The 3,347-nt window shown below is 28.8% G+C and overlaps 1 protein-coding gene across 2 annotated transcripts; it reads left to right on the plus strand.

The window, feature by feature from the left end:
- Positions 1–357: 357 nt before the first annotated feature.
- Positions 358–2,802, plus strand: LOC127085075 (WAT1-related protein At1g68170). Of its 2 annotated transcripts, XM_051025653.1 has the most exons (7): positions 359–648; positions 743–805; positions 1,206–1,322; positions 1,419–1,665; positions 1,747–1,905; positions 2,120–2,271; positions 2,385–2,802. In XM_051025653.1, the coding sequence occupies exons 1-7, from the start codon at positions 455–457 to the stop codon at positions 2,641–2,643; spliced, it is 1,191 nt and encodes a 396-aa protein (XP_050881610.1). In that variant the 5' UTR covers positions 359–454; the 3' UTR covers positions 2,644–2,802. The 2 variants fall into 2 exon arrangements, with proteins under 2 accessions (XP_050881618.1, XP_050881610.1); XM_051025661.1 differs by lacking the exon at positions 743–805 and having other exon boundaries at positions 358–648.
- The last annotated feature ends 545 nt before the right edge of the window (positions 2,803–3,347 follow it).

Below are 3,347 nucleotides of genomic sequence, written 5' to 3' on the forward strand. Positions count from 1 at the left end.
ACTCTATAAAAGAAATGATTCGATAGACAATGATTTAATTGTAAACGGAAATAATTATTGTGGTGGAAAAAATTAGTGGTTGAGAGTGAAAAAAATATAATTAATTGTTAGAATATGTTAGAGATTTTGGTTAGAAAAAGTAAATTTTAGACATAAATTATCCTTAATTTAGTGTGACGGCGGAATAGCATAGGGGCAAATATGGTATTTCCAAAACACTTAATTTTCTTTTAATAAGACATACTTTATGTAAGAAAAAAAAACTATTATCCGATCATTCCTTTTCGAATCTGAATCTTCAAATATATGAAAATATATTCCCTTAGAAGCAAGTATAAATACCCCCTTTCTATTGATGGTAGATATATATACACACTTGTTCATCTATCACTTCCATTAATATTTCCTATATATAGACATACTTCATAATCTTTCTCATAGATAGAAATCAATTATGAAAACTATATGGAATGGACTCCAAGGTTTGAAACCTGTGATGCTTATGGTTTTGGTTCAACTTGCATATGCTGCAGTTAATGTGCTTTACAAACTTGCTATCAATGATGGAATGACCGTAAAAGTTGCTACTGCTTATCGTTTAGCTTTTGGTTCAGCTTTCACTGTTCCTCTTGCTCTCATTTCTGAAAGGTTTCATTATTATACTTTCAGCTTTTTTTGTTAAGCCATTTTTTATTCCATTTCTGACCTTAAATGGCTTTTTTTTTTCTTTTTTCTAATGAAGAAAAAAGAGGCCAAAGCTGAGTTGGAGAGTGCTTTTCATGGCATTTCTTTGCGGCTTGTTTGGGTATGTTACCATACATCACAAAACTATTTAAATTTATTGGAACTTATTAACATTTAAGCACTTATAAACTATACATAGGCACTTATAAACTATGTAAGTTAGATATTTATACTATAAACTATAATAAAAATGTTAGTTCTATGAGTTTTTAATACAAATAAAATATAAAGTATCTGGTCTACATTTTAACCAGATACATGTACTTTTTACTTATATTTAATCTCATTAAATCAATTCACTTGTGTAGTGATATTAGATTATAGGGTGTTAGTTTGAATTTGTGAGATTCCATTAATTCATCGGTGAAATTTCAGCTAATATACCATTTGAAAAAAATAAAGTAGAATAGAATAAATTATGATTAATTAATCAAACTTTGGTTATGTGATTAATTTTGCAGTGGAAGCTTATTTCAAAATCTTTTCTATGAGGCTTTGGCTTTAACATCAGCAACATTTGCATCTGCTATTTACAATCTCATTCCTGCCATCACCTTTATCATGGCCATTTTATGCGGGTATGATAATTAATTATCAACATTTTCATGCAATTATTAATACTAATTAATTACTTTGGTTTAATATTAATTTTACTTTAAATTTTGTGTATATAGTTTTGAAAGATTAAATTTAAGAGCAGCAGCTGGAAAAGCCAAAGTGTTGGGAACTCTAGCTGGAATTGGTGGAGCAATGATGTTGATTTTTCTCAAAGGTGTTGAAATTAATATCTGGCCATTTCACATCAACCTTATGCATCCAAATCAACATCAAAATAGCTATGGTGATTCTGGTAGTAAATGGTTGGGTGTTCTATGTGCAGTAGCAAGTTGTTTCTCTTTTGCTCTTTGGCTCATAATTCAGGTAAGACTCTCGTAATTTAGAGTTCGGTCGAGAGATAAATAAAATTGGTTAAAAATTGTAACGGTTTTGTAAATTCTATAGGCTAAGATGAGCAAAGAATATCCAAGTCATTACTCAAGTACAGCTTTAATGTCTACAATGGGAGCAATACAAGCCACTGGTTTTGCTCTTTGTTTTGAAAAAGATTGGAGCCAATGGAAGTTGGGTTGGAATATTAGACTTCTCGCTGTCGCGTATTCGGTACAACTCCGATCTCAAATATAAATTGAAATTTATCAAAAAAATAATTAATATAATAACCATTAAAAATTTATACATATAACTATGAGTCGTGAGTATCAGAATTCGAATTTTTATAAGATCGTTGAACTTAATAATATCGATTTCTATCAATTGAATTATGATGGTTCTGATAATATTTATTTTGATGTAATATTTAATTTTAATTTTGTAGGGAATCGTTGCCTCTGGATTAGTGGTTATTGTGACATCTTGGTGCATAAAGATGAGAGGCCCACTATTTGCATCTGTTTTCAACCCTTTAATGCTTTTGTTTGTCACTATTGTTGCTTCTTTGATGTTGGATGAAAAACTATACTTAGGAAGGTACATATAATATATTCCCTTATATAAATGTACATAAACACTAATATTAATATAATATACTATAAGAAAATTTGGTTATATTGATAATGAATTTGTGAATTTGTGATGTGTAGTTTGATTGGAGCAGTGTTGATTGTGTGTGGATTATATATGGTTCTTTGGGGTAAGAGTAAAGAGATGAAAAAGATTGATCAATTGGCTACATCAAAAATTGCACAAGAAGCTGAAGATATTGAAGTTGTTGTAATGTCTACACCCGTAGTACTAGATCATGATAAATTACATGTCTCCAACAACAATCACATTGAAGTTGTTAAAGATCATGACCCAAAAAATGAAGAAATTAAGAGTATTGGAGATGATCCAAAGTGATAAAATGTTCATATGAAATGTTTATTTTGAACTGCTCAGGATGAAATGAAGTCCGGAGAGCATGTTCTTTTATAGTTTTATTTAATTTTTTTTCACTAATGTTTTTGTCTTTAATTAATTACTCAGTTTACCTAGTCAATTAATGAAGTATATTATACAGATTTTTAGTTGTAATTTCTTTTATGGGTAATGGATTTAGAAATGGATAAAGTATAAACCATATGGTATCTATATCATTTAAAAAAAACAAAGATTTATCATGGAATTGATATTTATATAAATTAACTTTCACGAGTCGTCGTGTTTCTAACCAATTTATTAATCTCAATTTTTTTAACAGTTTTCCTTATAATTTTTTTATGTCTTTATTTGTCTCTAGCAATTTGACTTTTCTTCATCTAATCTTTTTTTTTTATCATAGAATCTATAGAACTTCTCTTTATCTGTCAAAATCATCAAAATCTATTTTCTACAATCTTTTTTACTTTAGATGATATCTAAAAATTCTCTCTAATATTATCATTTCTAATTTTATCATATTTAATTTTACCACACATCCAACACAACATCTTCATCTTTGGTATAATTAATTTATTCTTGTGATGATTTTTAATCGCCCAACATTATGTCACGTACAACATAGTAGGTCTTACCGCAGTTCGATAAAATTTCTCCTTCAGCTTGAGCGATAGCTTTGTGTCACA

Source organism: Lathyrus oleraceus, chromosome 1, assembly GCF_024323335.1.
Source record: "Lathyrus oleraceus cultivar Zhongwan6 chromosome 1, CAAS_Psat_ZW6_1.0, whole genome shotgun sequence".
NCBI lineage: Eukaryota > Viridiplantae > Streptophyta > Magnoliopsida > Fabales > Fabaceae > Lathyrus > Lathyrus oleraceus.

Bases quoted from the DNA above. Each gene is read 5' to 3' on its own strand.
- LOC127085075 (XM_051025653.1), top strand. From the start codon at position 455: ATGAAAACTATATGGAATGGACTCCAAGGTTTGAAACCTGTGATGCTT. The intron at 806-1,205 runs GTATGTTACCAT...TTAATTTTGCAG, and splicing joins TTTCTTTGCGGCTTGTTTGG to TGGAAGCTTATTTCAAAATC. The intron at 1,666-1,746 runs GTAAGACTCTCG...TAAATTCTATAG, and splicing joins CTCTTTGGCTCATAATTCAG to GCTAAGATGAGCAAAGAATA.